At 41.8% G+C, this 15,486-nt stretch overlaps 1 protein-coding gene across 4 annotated transcripts in view; it reads right to left on the bottom strand.

Annotated features, from left to right (window-relative positions):
- Positions 1-15,486, bottom strand: part of LOC106736839 (aromatic-L-amino-acid decarboxylase) — a 126,881-nt gene that overhangs the window by 20,495 nt on the left and 90,900 nt on the right. For all 4 annotated transcript variants that reach the window (XM_019483868.2, XM_019483867.2, XM_019483869.2 and 1 more), the window contains exons 10-12: positions 14,306-14,382; positions 10,701-10,720; positions 8,666-8,764 (exon numbers count right to left, since the gene is read on the bottom strand). In XM_019483868.2, coding sequence (XP_019339413.1) covers positions 8,666-8,764; positions 10,701-10,720; positions 14,306-14,382 — 196 coding nt within the window. The remainder of the gene's footprint in view (positions 1-8,665; positions 8,765-10,700; positions 10,721-14,305; positions 14,383-15,486) is intronic.

The following is a 15,486-nucleotide window of genomic DNA, read 5'->3' as shown; positions in this document are numbered from 1 at the left end:
TTGGACATGAGCTGCTTGCAGACGATAAGAAACAAACGAACAGCACTTTAAACTCAGTGTGTTCCCACACCAAGCCCTGCTCCTGCCCAGAAGAGGTAGTGTGATAGCTGGATCCGGCTCGCCAAACGTCTGTATAAATCAGGCGCTTTAGTAGGACTTTTGGGGTGCTTTTATTTAATAGCCGATTGAATCAGCTTTAGTTAAAAGTGCCAAAAAGCCCCACTGAAGAGCCCTATCAATACAGATGCTGCAGAGCCGGACTGAAGTAACACGCCACTGCTTCTGGCAGTCTCAGACAAAAAGTTTTGTCTGTCTTAAAGTTCTACCATTTTAAAGCACCTGTGCTCCAAAACAATTTTTTTTCATTTTCTGAAGTGTATTTTTTCCTTTCTGCATGTTTTATTTTTTAAAATGAAGGAGGATATCAAACAAAAATAAACAGAACCTTTTGTTTTGGGCAGAGAGTGCAGGGAATATTTGAATATTTCAGCTTATAAGGACTTTCCAAAAGTCATAAACAAGGTGAAACAGAAATTATAATGAAAGATTATGCATTCTTAATGATAGATTTCTGATGTTTGTTTATATCTTAATATAGAAAAATCTTGTTTGATTCAAAACCTTCAAATGGATGCTTTGATAGGCCACATAACCAATCTCTTCTTATATTTTTGCCATCTCCTCCCTATTGTACCTTGCACTCATTTATTACCACTTATCTTTAATTAAATTGGAAGCCTTTATGGTTCCACAAAAATAATACTTTTAAACACATTAGAGACACCTGGACATTAACATTATTAATGCAAATAATAATGCGCTTGCAACTGTGAAACCTGGGAGAAATATATACAGTTATATTCTAGTATGTTTTCTATGCCATGATATAAGCATTTATTCAATGTTCATATTGTGAATCACACCTCTTGTATAGCCAGGTGGAAATTCACAGGATGCAAATCCAAGCACATTTGGTCTAGCAAAGCGATACAATGTAGAATTCCTACTAATTTCAGTGAGTCCAAGATTTCACCAATAGCACATTTTATGTGCTCTGGCTAACTGTTATACCATTAAACATAGTGGTCAAAATCCTGACATCCTTAATTTTTCACAGTCTTTGGGCAAAATTACTTATGAATTTAAGAGCAATTTAGACTGAGTAGGGAAAGAATAAAACTACCAGTTCAGAAGCCAGTTTAAGTAGTCAGTACAGGAATCCTAATTTGCTATTGTACATTTTTCAAGGGAGTAGCTCAATCTCTCTCTCTCTTTTTTTGCACTAAATGATTTGCTAGTGAATCAAAACCCTTTAGAAAAATGGATAACGCAGGAAGAAAAGTGCTGGAAGTTTGCTGCATTCCTGCATGGATACTGCATGTGGAACTCCTGTTAATTAGTTGCACCATAATTTTTGCATGATCTCTAACAGCAAAGAGTAGTTAGCAAAAACACTAGGGGGCAGCAGACACTTAGAATTTTTACACAGTTAAGGAGGGATTCATAATTTCCCAAAAGTCTGAATATACAACTGAACTATTAATGCCAACCACCCAAAGCCCCACACCACTTAACCACAAAAACTTGCCCATGACAGCTGCAGTGCTAGTAATCCAAACCAGAGTAAACACAAAAGAGTTAGATCTCATTAGGAACTGATGCCTGAAATCCACAAAAATCAAAAGGATTTTAGATTTAAGTCTTCTCTGTCCAAGGTAAGTATTGCAGGAGGGTATAATGATTGTTCACAAGAGGAGTCAAGGTAGTTCAATCCTATTAGCGGCATATACAACTTGTGAGAATGAAGTCCTGCATGTAGAACTGGGGACACTCCTAGGGAGATGATATTCCATGCTAGTCTCAGAGGTCTGTTAAGCAGAGCCACAAAGACAAGAGTTGATGAAGGAGTGAATTGCATTAACTACAGGTTTCTTTGATTTTGACACTTGGCTCATTCTGTGCCTTTAAGCTTATTTTAACATACATTATAAAATATTATTTTGATTTAAAAAATACAGTACAAGAAAAATTGTTATTGTTGTTTAGTACACTACATTTTCAGCCTTCAACTGTTAGTGAACAGATATCTTAACTGTGGTACATGGACCATGTCACCCTAGTGTCCTAAAGAGCCCTTGTGCTTGGTCTGTGAAAGATGGCTTGGGCTGTCACACTGGCTATCTTCAATTCCTACTGCCAACATTCATTAGAAGCAACTAAAAATTCTTCTCTAATATTACTTTTTTTCAGGTAGACAATTAACACATGTTCTGGGGAATATAATGTGAACTTGCAGATGGAAGGGGAACTGGTCTGTGTAATAGTGAATGGGAAAAGTGACTGTGAGTGTGTGCGAGGGGTAGGCTCATGAGGGGGCTCTGTTCAACTGTGCCCCACATTTCAAAAAAGTATGCAAGGCCCCTGCACAGAACCCACATTGGAACGCTGAATGTTGATCTGATGCAAGCTGGTATGGTGTGGCACATAGATCAGAGCTGCGGTGAAGTCAAAGTCACACCAATTTTTGCATGCATCTGCATGTAGGCACACATACATTTGTACGTGCACACACACATGCACACACAGTTTGGTCATCCTTTCCCTTGCCTCCTGCCCTGTTGTTCTCTTGGCCTCATCTTCATCTTACTGCCTTCTGGGCCATCCACAATGCTGCTTTTCAGCTGTCGTTTGTAGCAGGCTGTTGGCAGTTCAGAGGCTATCAATGGCACACCTGACATGCTCAAAGTTCTGCACAATTCCACCTCCTTTTCCCCTATGAATTACACAAGCCCCGTACTACTGGCTGCCCTTCTGCTCTTCCCCCATTCCCATCTTGGGGTTTCCTTTTATGCTTGCTTCCTCTGTCTGAACCAGTTTTTCTGTTGTATGCCAAACAATGATCCTCTTTTCACTAAAATCCATCCTTTAACACCCATATATGCATGCTGTCTTCTGAGAAAGCTTTCAACAAAAATTCACATAGTTAAAAGAAACCAGCACTTCTTGGAGATTAAGCTTTTATCTTGTTACCTAGGGTGCACTTGTGGGTCATTGCTCTATCCTGGGCACAAAAGCCCTGAACCATCTGGGAATAATTCCCCAAACTGTTCTATGAAGTACACTCTGGGATGCCAGAGCAGGAGTGAAAATAACATGGGTGAAGGGACATGTTAGACAGCTTTACAGAGGAATGTGTGAGAGCTGCTGGACCCAAGCAGTTTTCTAAGAATAGAATAGTCAATAGAGTAGCAGGGAACCAAGGTCCCTTCCCCACCCCCCACCCCCACACACATGCACCTGCACACAGATGCACACACACATACTGCTTCTGAGTTGTCACATTTGTAACATACCTGTGAAGGTGTAGCACTAAATCACATCCTGTTTTCCAATTTTGACTATAAGTATTTGGAGAAAGGATTGTGTCTTCCTTTAAACTGGAATTTGAACAGGATATCAACAAAACTTTTGGGAAAAGGATGTCAGGACATCTTTGACAAATGCTAGTATCTTGTAGGCATGTGCCGGGGTGGGCAATTATTTCAGGTAGAGTTTTGGCAAGCCATTGAGTGCCACGTGACAGGCAGCCAGGAGCAGATAAATATTAATTTTCAAAATTTTTTAGGGGCCCCACAGACCAGACAGAATGGCCTGGCGGGCTGCATGTGGCGCACGGGCCACATTTTGCCCACCCCTGCATAAATGCCACATCCTCATAGCACAGCCTATTTGAGCAGGGGTTCTGTATTCAGAAAAGTGCCACCTACCAAGTCATCAATAGCCATTAGTACAGATACTAGGTTTCCCTAGCTGTGACACTACAAGGTTTTCACAAAAAAGTGTTGACCCAACTCATATCTGCTTACTTTATGATACTTCATTGAATAATAGCCCAAGCTGGTGTGGCTACAGAGAAGAGCAGTCCTTACTATGTGAATTTTCAGCTGTGAATTTTTAAGTGGGATCTGCTCTGTGAATGGGGGATTTTCTCTGTGAATTTTTAAGTGGGATTTGTTTCATCGTTATAAGTAAAGAACAGAAAAAAAACCTTACAAAGCTCATACAGGCCGCATCCAGACATGCAGGCACATGTGATCTGTGGTGCCACAGACCTCTTTGCGGTGCCACAAACTGCACGTTTGGAACATTAAAAAGTGCCCCATGCTGCAAATTTGCAGTGCAGGGGCAAGATTTGCTACCAGGATTTCCTGGTAGCAAAAAAAAAAGTGCTGAGGAAAAAAGGTGGAGCAGTGCAAGCTACAACAGCATGTACAGGAAAAAGCAGAAGCTTGGTCCTTCAGGAAGATGCTTTGGCCAAAGCGTCTTCACTCTTCCATTTGTGCCCTGGCTGCTCCAGCACACTGGGAGCTGGGAGGAGCTGGAGAAAGGGCGGTTTGCACCAAGTGGGACAATTTATCTCTCACCAAACTGCACGTGCCGCTACTGTTTCTGCTGCTGCAAACGCATGCCCCTGCACATCTGGACATAGCCATAGAATTTAATTGCTTCAAAAGCTACAAAGGAATGCATTTTTGGAATGTTCACAGGAAACATAAAATAAATTAACTTAAAATAGAGTAATGGATCAGGTATTAATGATAGGGCATTCTAAGGCTTATCTAATAATAAGCTTCTCACCTGTGACTTGTTATCCTGAATTAGAGCAGCATAGTTTAAAAATGGGCAATTGTCTGCATTTCACATAGAAAACAACAGCAGGACAATTCTGGGTGCTGTTATTGATTCTCTTAAGCTATTTGCTCCTGCCTTCCTGCTTCCTGGAATTTATTTCCAAAATGCATAATCTTCTCCCCCCCACCCATGTTTGAAAGATGTTGCCCCCCAAATCCCTTTTAATCTGTTTTGCATTGTGTTGCTACTCTGTTTTGTAAATGAAGAAGATATATAAACTGGATGGTTTTAGAAAGAAGAGAAGTGATGCTATAATTAAATCAAAGTAATTTGTGCTATATCCAAGGAATATTTTGTTCCTTAAATCTCTGTGTCTCAACACAAACACATGCCAGATCACAGTGGCTATCCACTCATTCAGATACTGGCCTTTAAAGCCACACAACAAACATCCTAAAGTTTAAAACATACTATTAAGAAGAAAAAACACTTGTTTGCAACTTTGAGGAGACGGAAGGCAGAAAAGAGAGCTGGTCATGAACCTTCAGTTTCAAAAATATTTGAAAACAATATTGGTTTTAAAAAGAGAATCTTATTTATCCACTTATAAGCACACCATCATTGTGGAAGAGTGATACTTTCCCCTGCTAAAGCTTGTCATGAGATCAAAATCACTCAAACTTTCAAAAGTTGAGGTAACTCCTGGGAGTCTGAGTAAAAAAGGATACTTTTCATAGGCACTGGAAAAGTTTGGTAAAACTTTTAAATTATTTGGAGGCCTAATTCTCATTTTTCCAAAGAGACCTCAACATGCATAGGGTGACCTCTGTAGTAGCTAGGAGAAAAATAAATTTTAATCCCCCAGCCTACAAAGAAGACCCAGCCATGCTGTCTAACAGTCAGGCTGCAGCTACCACCACAGGGTGTGGGTAAAGGTAGCAGATAGCTTCATGCATTGGCCCACTGACCATGTCCCAAACAAGCTCACTCCCCCTTCTCCACGTTCCAGATCAGGGAGCTGTTGCATAGCTCTGCCCCAGGGTTTGGATTCTTCCTTGTTTGTGCACTGAGACAGCAGAAACATTGTGTTCTGACCCACATTCACTGCACAATGTGACCAAAAGAAAACTTGCTCGTCTCTCAAACGATAACTGAGAAATGGGTCTGGCAACTTCAGGGATCATCTTGTGGCACAAAAAAGTGCCAAGTGTAGCCCAAGCGATAGTACTGGCTGTTCTCTCTAGAGATTGCCTTTGCCAACACTGGGAGTATGAAGACTGTTATTTGCAAGATGTTACCATATGTTTAAATGGAAACAACTTCACAAGGCCTGGAATTATAAAAATCCTTTAAGAATGACAAGGGATGGTAAAGTGAGGTTAAATTTCAAGAGTGTTTTCTTTTGGGAATCTGTTTATAGCTCTGCAGTGTAAACCAGTACCAGATTTCATGATGTTCCTCATTACTACTACTATTTCAAAGAAAAAAAATCACCATTATATTTTGGGGACTGTGAAATGGTTCTTGGAAAGAAGCAGGTGAAGAAATGGGGAAAAGAAACAGGCAGTCCATAACTGCTGTTGATGGCTATTGCTACAATCTGCACCATACTACAAGTTCACAGAAGAGCAACTGATCTAGAAGACTACCTAGATTCCTACAAGAGAAAAATCCCAAACTGTTCATGCAAGTGCAGGTCCACTGAACATTGAAAAAAAAAAAAAAGAAAAAAACAAGGATATTTTTAAGAGAAACAGTGAAATCCACAGAATGTGATGAGACCTCCTCCTTTCCACATGGAAAAATCTGAGTCCAAGTCAACGTACACAGTAAGCCAAATTTGCTCTCATTTACACCCATACAGCTATACTGAAATCACAAGTGTGAGATCACAATTTAGAAATATCCCACAACATTTTTTAGTGCTCCAGCAAGTCTATAAGATGTAATGAAATAAATGCATAGGTTCTTATAAGTACCTATGAGTATTTAAGGCACTTGAATACTTTATAAGTACCTCAAATAAGAATGTAAGTACTTAAGATAAAGAAAAATGCCAGGAACATTTTGAATTATTTTTCTTCATGGTTTGTCTTCTCTAGTCCAGGGCTTTACAAAGAAAATCACTTGCCCTGACATTTCTGTGTCTGCTAGAGGACTTTCCAAAGCCAATGGGAGAACCCTTCTTCAAAGATGCTATTTAAGAGATGCTTGAAGGACAAGCATTTGCTCTGTGAGCACTTGGGGAAATATTTGGGAGTCAGGAAAAAGAGAAAGCATGTACCATACTTTTAAATATAAATAAGAAAGACTAAGAACTAAGTCAGATAAAGTATATGTAATAAATGTAAAGACTCCAGCTCTGACACCATCACCATATAAGATTTAGTGCTACTTAAAAATCTTGGCAGCACATTGGATTAGCTGCAGCCTTCAAAGCCTCACCAGTGAAACCAACCTAATAAAAAGTGCAATACAGGCTGACTGTAGCAAATCACGTGCCTAGTTTCACTTCAGCAGGATATACAAAAGAGGCCTGAGACCTCAATATTGATTATATGATAAAATGCTATTGTTGTTACTCCTCTCATTTGAATACTCCCCTAATGTGCTTCCCTGTAAGGTCCAGAATCTCTCTTAGATGTTTGTAAATTGAATCAATGGAAATTATAAAACATTTCCCAGGAGAAACAGATGAGGGAAAAAGGATATTGTCCTTAATCTGTTCCAATAGTGGCAATTTAGGATAGAGCCATCTTTTTATGCACATTAGGCAGACAGCTGATTTGCAGCAGCATCTTATTAGATATCCTGTTTAGAGATCTTTTATTGGTCTTTAATGAAAACTGGAGCTTTTATTAAGAAATGTATGTCTGTGGGAGGGCCAGGCACATTGGACCAGATTGAACCTGTACATAAATCTGAGTTAACTCCAGGATCTAGTTGTGTCTCTTCATTTTGGAAAGATACAAAATGTTGTAATTTTACTTTGCATATACAGTACAACAGGAGGATGCACGTCATTTAGCAGGACATTTACACTCATAAAAAAGTTCTGGCCATCGCAACAATATCTTAACTGCATGTTCATAGTAACAAATGTGACAAAAAAGTTCCAAGGCCATGAACAAGCTCCAAGAACCCTAGTCCTGATGTGAACATACAGGCCCCAGAGATCCCCATGCCATTCCTGGGAAGGCCTCAACTGGGGCTGCACATGGTGCTGGCCCAGTCACTAGTGTGTGCCCTCAGGCGGGGCCAGGTCCTGCCTCCATGTGCCCTACGTGCTGTTGGGCCAGGCCAGCTCCATGGAAGCAGGACCCGGCCTGGCCCGGGAGTGCATGGCTTCAGCCTGTGGTGCCAGGAGCCGTGGGTGACAGCATGAGCAGCCTGGTCTTGTTTGAGGGTACATGCCAGTGGCTGGGCCAGTACTCTGTGCAGCCTCTGGGTCTGAGGTGGCGCCACACCCCTGGTGGTCTCTGCCAACAGCAGGCCACGAGTGCCCCAACAGCCACTGCTGCTGCTGCTGTGGGAGGGCTGCGCACCACGCAGGGGACCCACCCCTCCCGAGCAGTCTCCCTTGCCTGCACAGTCTCCCCCACTTCCACGTCCCTGCTTACTTGGGACAGAGCCTAAGTCCAAGGCACTGCTGCAGCCTTGCCCACTTTTATTTGCCCCAGCATGCTGAGGCAGCATGCTGAGGCAGCATGCTGAACCAGCAGGGGCACGGGGTAGCCATAGAGTGGCCAGATGCCAGAACATCTCCTTGGAGGACCCAGCCTCCAATTGCCTCTAGGCACGCTCCAGGAGTGCGCCCTGTCCCACTTTTTTCCGATGTGTTTTTTTTTTTTTATACTGGGATTTCCCAGTATCAAATTTAGAGTCTGCGCTGCAAATATGCCATGTAGGGAACATTTGTTCATTCTAAGTGTGCATCCTGTGGAATCTCAAACTGCTTTGAGATGCCGCACCAGGCATGTGCTCACTTGTCTGGATGTGGCCTGAGTTGTCAAAGGAAGTATAATAGGATTACCTGGCGGATATGCTCCTGTAGTCCCTTGACTCCGTACATCCTAAGCACAAACCACATTTTCAAGGAGCGGAACCTTCGGCCCAGAGGGATTTGCCAGTGCTGCATTTGAGAAAGAAGGAAATTGATGTCAGAAGTCATTGCTTTGGGTACAAAGCAGCACATGCCATATGACAGTTTTGGCATACACCATACGTTCAGTTCCTGAAAACTAGATGACAGTTCTTGAGGTGCATCAAGTAATCAAAGAACATTTGGGGGCTCACAAACTCTTTGGTACAAACATTTAAGCACTTAAAATGTAGAAGTAAGAAAGGGAGGAGGTATCAGAAGACAGGACCCCAGACTAAACCACATACTTCTCACTCTTCTGAAACTCCCATTAATGTCTCCACCAAGTGCATATTAACATCTTGTAAAAACCTCATAGTTTTACCAAAATTTACCATGAAGGACTCAGAATGCAAAAAAAAAAAAAAAAAAAAAAAAAAAAAATCATCTATATTTTTTTAAAAGTAAATTTTAAGATTAAGGTCTTGGTATTGCCCTGCCCCCCAAATGTCCCTAACAATTGCTATATAAAATAATTTGAAAAAAATATGAATGTTATATGTTATGGCACGATGAGAATATGTTCAGGAAGTTACCTGCCATTGGCCTGCCTAGAGCTATCAGGCAGCTACATATACATATAAATCTCATGTCAGTTGAGAGGTGACTTTTGCCTTCAGATAAAAAGTTCTTAAATAAATAGGGGTTGGAGTTTTACATTTATTCTCAAGTGGTTAGCAGTTTGAAGCTACAGACAGGCATTCTACTTCAAATTTCTGAGAAAGTGGAAAGAAGGTGGGTGTACAGGCAGCCTTCTGGGACAAGAGTAGGCTTGTACGAATAGGGAAGTATTCAATTCAGATTCGGATTCAGACAATTTGGAGCAGAGTGATTTGATTCAGTGATTTGAGTCACTGTCCCTATTCAATTAGGCCCTCAGAGGCCCCGATTGCTGCTGCAGCACCCGGTGAGTGCAGAGCTTTTTTTTTTTTTTTAAAAAGTCCTGGGAGGATGGGACTGGGTGGGGGATGGGGCAGGGCAGCAATGGGGGCTTCTTCCAAGGCTTCCCCCGTGCAGCGAGAGGCAGGCACAGCCAGAGGAGCCATTAGGGAACCTGCAGCTGTCCGGCTGTGCCTGCCTTTCCCTGGTTGATCTGAATCTCTAAATCTCTCTGAATCTTTTCCAAATCAATTCAGAGGCTTCGGATTTGATTTGGGCCTTCTAATGGGTCTCCCAATTTGATTTGGATTTAGAGATTCAGCCGCAGAATTGGTCCAAATCTCCTCCAAATCAAATTGACAACCAAAGCTTTGCACAGCCCTACAGGGGAGCAAAAAAGTCCCTGAAAAGGCAAGCTTTTCAGCCAGTGGGCTACAGGGGGTTCTCCTTAGCTCCCCCTGTCCTCAGAGGAGCCTGATAATTGACAAGTTGTCCTCTTCCCTGTCAGGGAAGGGGGCTGGCAGTCATAGGTCAGCTGGCAGCTGCTGGAAAGAATTGGGAATTGATGGGAATTGGTCATGCCACTTGAACAGTCTTAGAGAAAGCCAAGACTGTCCAGACAGTCAGCAGAAGGGTCCCCACGGGACTCCCTGAAAGCTCGCACTGGGTGAGCTATCAGGCACCAACTCCTCCTTTGGAAAGAGGAAGGGACAGCAGAGGACTATGGGATAATGGGGGATCCTAGGTCTTCTCATCATGCTACATAAATCTGAACAGGCTTTACACTGACTGCATGAAAACTCATTCTCCAATGAAGTTACTGTTTGAAAGAGCTAACACATTATGGTGGAATTACTATTTTTTCACACAAGGAACTAGAAAAAGCTACGTATATTGCCCAACAAAAATGTAATGCCTGTCCGTGGCTTGAGCTTTCTTGGCAGAAAAGTGTGATGTTTTGAGAAACATGAAAAAAAAGAAAAAGAAAAACAGCTCTTCTTTTAGTCATTTTAACATCTTAAAGTCAAATTATTAATGATGTACTTACCCGGTAATCTGTAATAAGACCTAAGAGGGGGAAAAAATAAATCCAATTACTCTAACTTCAAAAACCAGATACTAGAGAATTTTGCTATTTTACGCTTTGTAAGGTACTCAGTACAACCAAAAGCCATTGGAGCTGAAGCAAAGGAACGTGTATGAGGAATCACCTTGACATCTTGGGCTCACCTACTTCTCAATTGGTGGGGCTATACCTTTTAAATAGCCAAAATTAAGCAGTTTTCATGAGAAGCAATGAGTCTCCTTTCTGTTACATCTGAGGCCTGTGAAAATGCTAGGTCAAATAATCGCATTTATTTTCCTGTTTCAAGGGGACATTTGTCTAGAAGGCATCAAATAATTGACATGTAACAGACTCAACTGCCTCCGTGAAGTGGAATCCAAAGGAAGAATAGTAACAGGTCACCGGTTCATCACAGGTTCTCTGTCATAAAGTTTCCTCAGTCTTCACTTTGGTGAATCAAAGACATGTTCAAGAGGGATTTTGTGCTACTAACCACTCCACTGTGTTTATTCAGACACTTGCTGTTTGTTCCTAGGTCTGTCGCTCAGGAGGGCTGAGAGCTCCAAATGATAACCAAACATCAGCTCTACTCAGAGGATAATGCTGGGCATTTCTCCATTGTTTTTCGCTTAAGGTCTTGTTCAAAGCTCTTTATAACACTGCCTGACAAAGCCAAAAAACATCCTTGTGAGGCAGGCCTAGAATATGGATAGCTATATTTTGTTCAATTACCAAGAGTCAGGAGGTGTATCTCCTTTTGCAAATCAGTTAATTGAATTAATTTCACATTAGGAGAAACTGAGACATGAACCTAAATGCTTTGCATATGATCATGTGGCGAGTCTGTGACAGAGACAAGAACAGGACCCAGATCTTCTGCCCTCGGGTCCAGCCCCTGATTCAGGAATGTGCTAAGGAGCATGTTTAATTCAATCCCTATTTAGAGACACACTAAAGCGCATACTTAGCTTTATTACTGCTGCCACTACTACTTCTATTCTGCTTTACCCAAGCATGTAAGTTGGACCATGTGACTTAAGTATGTGCCTCAGTGCTTGCCTGAATTGGATTACAATGAAAAACATTCACTTTCCTCTGCCTGAAGAAGGATGTTGGGATCTGAAAGCTTGCAAAGAAATGTATTTTTTTGCCACTATTTAGTTGGTCTAATAAAAGATATCACCTCTAGCACAAGAGTTTTGTCTGCTTCTGCCTCTTAGAACAACATGGCTATAAGCTATATCCCTGTTGTATCACATGTACTTACCTGGCTAGTTACATGCCATATGTACCATTCTTATAATCTATATGGGAAAAGGAAGTATTTCCTGCAGTATCATTCTTACCTGACAACCAAATGCAGTGGCAAGCTACATTTGTGTATACAGCTTAAGTGCATGAGAATGTACTCCTTATTATAACTGCCTAATCTTACCTTTATCCTACCCACTATTAGTCTGTTCCTTCTAATCATAACCAAGCTCTTGAGGAAAGTGACTGTCTCTTTACTGAACAGCTGTATAAAACCAAGGACAGTAGGACCTTTAAGGACTGCTTTAACAACAACAATATATTCATTTCATTATAGTCAAGGGAAAGACTTCCACTGACTTCAGTGGAAGAGCAAATGGGTCTCAGCTGAGTAGCAATGTAATTTGATGACACCCATTTTCCTCTACATCTCAATGACCATTTTAGTTTAATAGTTGCAAGCCTGAAAGTAAAGAGTAAGGCAACCTCTGAAGAGCACATCATTTTATGTCACTGAAAGAGTCTACGCCTAATGATCCACTAGTAACACATTTCAGAAGCTGTAGAGCATAATGCAATCAATGATTAGTCCTTGTCCTAGTGATTACAAGCCTTACTCTTCCATCTGTATTTAACCAGGAGGAACAGAATTGTGGGAGCACATGCGGTATTCACAATAGAATACAAAGCTGTAAATTCCTAATGCTGCCATTTGGATATGACCTGTATCCTGGGTTGCCAGACAAGCTCGTACAATCTTCCTGGCATGTCTATGAAAATCACACAGAATTATAATTACTGACAAAATAAAGACTTTCCCCTTTTGGGCACACATAATTGCAGCATGCTTATTAAGAGTAATTGCACATAGATAGATGTATTTTGTCACTCACTTAAATTCCTGAATGATAGATAAATGAGGTTTAAAATGTCACTTTGTTTACCTTGTAAGCAGTGGTTAAAAAGCTGGGTGCACACTACTAACTGCCAAATCCCAGAATTAGAGAACTGAATAAAAATGTTTTCAGATGTGCTGAGCTCCCCTAAACCTCGTTGAAGTCAATGGGAGCTGGAGATGCTCAGCACCTTGACAAAACCCAAACATGTTTATTGAGATGCCTAAATATGGAATCAGCAGCTTGGTTTTGGGCACATATATTTGAAAAGTGTGGCCCCTATTTAAAGGAAGTCACTGACAAATGGGAATAAGGCACAGAGTAATTGGTGTCCTAAATAGAATCATAGAAAATTAGGGTTTGAAGAAACCTCAGGAGGCCATCTAGTCCAACTCCCTGCTCAAAGCAGTACCATATTCTAGCCAAGGCTTGCTCTAGCCAGATCTTTAAAAATTCCAAGGATAGATCCACAACCCCTGTGGGTAACCTGTTCCACTGCTTTACTATCCTCCCAGTGAGAAAGTTTTTCCTAATATCTAACCTAAACTTCCCTTGCTGCAACTTGAGACCATTGCACCTTGTTTTGTCATCTGCCACCACTGAGAACAGTCTAGCTCCATCCTCTTTTGAACCCCCTTCAGGTAATTGAAGACTGCTATTAAATTTCACCCCCTCAGTCTTCTCTTCTCCAGGCTAAATAAGCCCAGTTCCCTCAACCTCGCCTCATAAGGAATGTGTCCCAGCCCCCTAGCTATTTCTGCTGCCTCCACTGAACTCTCTCCAATTTGTCTAAATTCTTTCTGTAGTGGGGGGTCAAAACTGGACACAGTACTCCAGATGTGGCCTTAGCAGTGCCAAATAGAGGAGAATAATCACTTCCTTCAATCTGCAGGCAATGTTCCTACTAATGCAGCCCAGTATGCCATTAGCCTTCTTCGCAACAAGAGCATACTGTTGGCCCACATGGATGGTTCAAATCTGGACCACGCATATTCAAAGTATGGCACCCTCCAATGACCTATGCAATGCACTTAGGTTCACGAAAGGTTGTTCTCTGTATATAAAATCTTATTTTGCTAGTCTGTAAAGATGCACATATCTACCCTGCCACCTACACAATTGAATCCTCACATCCAGATCACTAGAAACATTATCCCAGCACATATTCTCGGTCGGTATGGAGCTGGAGAAATCCCACTGCCAAGTATGAACATCATAAAATTATTTTCTTCCAACCGCCATTATATCAACTAAAAATCTCACTGAGCATTTACCTGTATGTTTGCAAGCTCACAACCATTGAGAATCTGGTCCTAAATCACCTTTTGAAATGGGACAGAGATGATTTTGAAAGTGTTGCCCCTAGTCTTTAACTATTTTTTTTTCATTTAAAATAAGTGTGCATAAAACAATGATCATCTTCTTTAAATACAAAAGTACCAGATTCCTGGTGGTTATGCTGCAGGTAAAGTGGATCTAACTTGAAGGCACCTATTAAATCAGATCTCTTCTTCACCCTGCATGAAAAGAACAGACACGGATTACTCTGAAGAGAAAGGACAAATAAATAGTGGTTAGTGGCAAAACTCAAGCTCACTTCTCAACATCTGTTTCTATCACTGATATACATACGGTGGACAGGCTATTCCTTTTCTAGCCTTGCAAACCATAATTAATTCCATGGCTATCATAAATGTTGGTGTTAATGATACTTCTTCATAGATTGTAGAGTCAGAAGGGACCACAAAGGATCATTGTATCTGACCCCCTGCCCCTGGCAGGAAAGAGGACTGAGGTCAGATGACCCCAGCCAGGTGACTATCTAGCCTCCTCTTGAAGACCTCCAAGTTAGGTGATAGAATCACTTCTCTTGGAAGCCCATTCCAGATTCTGGCCACCCTACTGTAAAAAAATTCTTCCTAATGTCTAACCTGAATCTCCTCTCCATTAGTTTGTACCCATTATTCCTAATTACTCCTAGGGGCGCTCTGGTAAATAGCGCTTCTCCAATTCCCTGTTGTCCCCCCTTGATAAACTTATAGGCGGCCACAAGAACTCCCCTCAGCCATCTCTTGTGAAGGCTGAAGAGATCCAAATCCCTCAACCTCCCCTCGTAGGGTCTTTCATGGAGGTCACTAATCATGCAAGTGGCCCTTCTCTGAACCCTCTCCAGATTCTCTGTGTCCCTCTTGAAGTGCGGGCTGTGGTGCTAGAGCAGTGGTGCTCAACTTTTGGCCCTGTGGGCTGGATAAGTGGTAGAGGGCAGTCTGTGGGATGGATCTCATGGGTCAGTTCACAGGCCAGATCCAGCATGGGGAAGCTGTGGCAATTAATGCTGCCACCACTCCCCTGCTCCCAAATGTTGGGACTGGTAAGGAGCCTTGTGGGCCAGACGACATGCTCCCATGGGCTGGATTTGGTCCACAGACCACAGGTTGAGTGACACTGTATTAAAATCATTTTAGATGACAAGTAACCTGGTGGAACCTGCAATGAGCACATTCTCTCCATGAGTCCTGCAGAGTGAAGTGACTTGTTAAGCATCACTCAGAGCATCATTGGCTGGGCAGGGAATGGAGCTTGGGCCTCCCAGAAGCAGCATGTCAGTTACTTGCATATTA

Source organism: Alligator mississippiensis, chromosome 5, assembly GCF_030867095.1.
Source record: "Alligator mississippiensis isolate rAllMis1 chromosome 5, rAllMis1, whole genome shotgun sequence".
Taxonomy (NCBI): domain Eukaryota; kingdom Metazoa; phylum Chordata; order Crocodylia; family Alligatoridae; genus Alligator; species Alligator mississippiensis.
This window is presented reverse-complemented; position numbering and strand designations above follow the sequence as displayed.